The sequence below is a fragment of the Metopolophium dirhodum genome, chromosome 1, assembly GCF_019925205.1.
Source record: "Metopolophium dirhodum isolate CAU chromosome 1, ASM1992520v1, whole genome shotgun sequence".
NCBI lineage: Eukaryota > Metazoa > Arthropoda > Insecta > Hemiptera > Aphididae > Metopolophium > Metopolophium dirhodum.
Window position 1 is genome coordinate 82628086 of NC_083560.1, and position 2922 is coordinate 82631007.

Consider the following 2922-nt stretch of genomic DNA (forward strand, 5'->3'; position numbering starts at 1 on the left):
TTCCAGAAAAAATGTGACGGTCAGCCAAGCGCTCACTAGGCGTAGTATTTTAAAACGCAGTATAAATTTGCATTTTAATTTTAAATATAAAAAACAATATCATATATTATATACATATATGATGACAAGATATGGGTACTATATAACACATATGCATATACGACACAAAGATTATAAGCAAGTACATAGTAATTGGTATTCATGTATAATGAAATATAGGGAAACGGCGATATGGCTCTTGACCCGACTAGGCGTGCAGGATACAGATAATGACTTGACGCATATCCGTGTGGACAGTGGATAAATCGATGGACAATATATAAATGTATACAATATAGTTTACTAACATAGGGTATTGGTGATAAAGTAGGCATATAAATATCTATACAGTAATAATTAATAACTTATAACTTATAAGTAATATAAATAATAATTTATAATAATAGTGTAATTGCATATTTACAGGATATAATATAATATACGATATAATATACGTAGGTACATCGTATCCTGTTATCGTGTTTGCAATATATGTTATACGCCATCCGTTACATTCTAGATACTATGCACTACATACATATATATATATACATATACATATTATGCATATTCCATAACAATATTTAATTGTTATATTCATGCATTAATAATTTAAGGTGAGATTGTAGTACCTATTGTAATGAGATAATAAGATTCGCATTGCCCTCTCGGTATCTTCCCATAGGTTTTCTATTCGCATATATGACTTTGATTTATCTAGTCGAATTAATGTGCCATTGTTTATCTAGTTTTTATGTTGCCAAATGTAGCTGAAGGCGAAACGATCACAATAATATATTATCTGTATTATTGGGTTCGTTACACTCTAATGCTTTTAAACAAAAAATAAAACGATAGACCGATAAGAGAGATTAACATCTGTGACATGGAGCAGCGCATGCCATCATCACATGGAAATCACACAATATTTACACAACATTGGTAAAATACATCACATTTGTGAAAGCAATTTAATTTTTAAACCACATTTTTATGAATTTTTGTTTTGCTCTAATAAGTAGAAACCTTATAATATAATATGCAAAATAAAGTCATGCGGTCGAAAAACAGATGGTCGAATATTTAATTAATATAGTTGAAATATTTTGTGGTCGAATGGGTTTTTTGATCGAAGTAAAGATAATGATTAGCTTTTCGATTACTTTATCTAATATTTTTATAGATGTACCTAGCCCGTATGTAGATATATCGTAGTAGGTGTATCGTAGTCTATTAAAGTACTTTGAACATTCATATATAATTGGTAGACAAGTTATGAAAACAAGAGGAAGACCAAGAAGAGAACCAGTTTATACGCCTCCACTTTTCCCTCCAGAATTATGGTCTGTAGCTGAAAGGTTATCATCAGGATTGCCCAGGACGACAAATACTGCAGAATCCTGGCATAGAAAATTAAATAGATTAATATCGCCACATCCGGGTTTGTCTGAAATGGATATTATTTTTTATATCATTATTTAAATTATTAATTTTATTATTGTATACCGTAGGACTACATAAATTAATCAAAACCTTACAATCTACTCAAAACGAAACTGAAGCAGTAATTGAGATGCTACTTTATGGGCGCAGTAATAAAAAAATGAAAATTCAAGTCCAATCCCACAATATACGTTTAAAAGAAGTGCAACAAAGATTCTTAGCTGATCCAGGTTATGATTTACTAGAGTATTTAAGAGGAATAGCACAAAATTTAAAATTTTAATTACTCCCTATATTATATTGTTTATACTAAACTAATACTTATAAGTTATACTAGTATATATACCTACCAATTATTTTAATATTTTATTACAACTTTTTTTTACCTTATAATACCTACTTTAGTTAATTTTATAATATAATTTATGTTTTTTTTTAAATAATTAACACAAATATATATTTTTCGACCATAATTTCGATATATTTCGATTACATAACATTTCGATCATTTGCATTTTCGATATCATATTTTTCGATCGAAAATGTGTTCGACCTGATACCTTTTCGATCACTTTTTTTCGATCACTAGACTTTCGGCCACTTGATTTTCGGTCAGACAACCCCCACCCGTAAAAAATCATCGTAATATATTCTGAGTGGAGAATAAGGTTAGGTTTTAGACCGGTATTGAATATTTTTATAAGAATTTTCCGTCTTGATTTAGAGCAATTTTAAAACTTTTAATTATATATCAATAAATGTATGGATTTGAAATGTGTATAATTTTAATAAATAAAGATCAACATTCACTGATATAAAGACAAATAATTGTTGAACCATTTAATAAATATTAGTATATTAAAATTACCAAGGAACCAAGATATTATGCAGAGTAAAATAAATTTAAAAGCAAATTCATTATTTCCGAAAGACCATTTTAGCACTTAATTTAGTATTAATAAATGTGAATATATTTGAAATGTGTACAATTTTGATACGTAAGGATCAATATTCACTAATAAAATGATACATTATTGTTGTAATTTAGTAAATATTATTATATTAAAATGATTGAGCTATTATGTATGATAAACTAAATTTAAAAGCAAATTCATTATTCGTTAATATCTAATATAGGTAGGCAGAGGCGGCTTGATCATGCATTTTGTGGTTCACTGAACCACCAAAAAGTTTGGGGTGGGTGTCATTTTAATAGGTAGGTATACCTGGTCTTGGTAATCAGTGTCCGGTATAGCCGTATAGGTAATATAAAAATGGTTAATTTGATGGCCAATTCATTATTAACAACAGATAGATACAATCACATATATTAACAATCAACTCATGAAGTTGTTATAATCTAGCCGTTGACTTAACCGCTTAGAATTATAAAGTTGCAGGTAGCAAGACCGATGTTGATTGGATTAATAGGATTTTGTT

At 28.5% G+C, this 2922-nt stretch overlaps 1 protein-coding gene across 1 annotated transcript; it reads left to right on the forward strand.

Annotated features, from left to right (window-relative positions):
• The first annotated feature begins 1088 nt into the window (after positions 1 to 1088).
• Positions 1089 to 1921, forward strand: LOC132937410 (uncharacterized). The gene is made up of 2 exons (XM_061004230.1): positions 1089 to 1480; positions 1551 to 1921. Exons 1-2 carry the CDS (start codon positions 1315 to 1317, stop codon positions 1763 to 1765), a joined length of 381 nt encoding a protein of 126 aa, XP_060860213.1. The 5' UTR covers positions 1089 to 1314; the 3' UTR covers positions 1766 to 1921.
• Positions 1922 to 2922: the final 1001 nt, after the last annotated feature.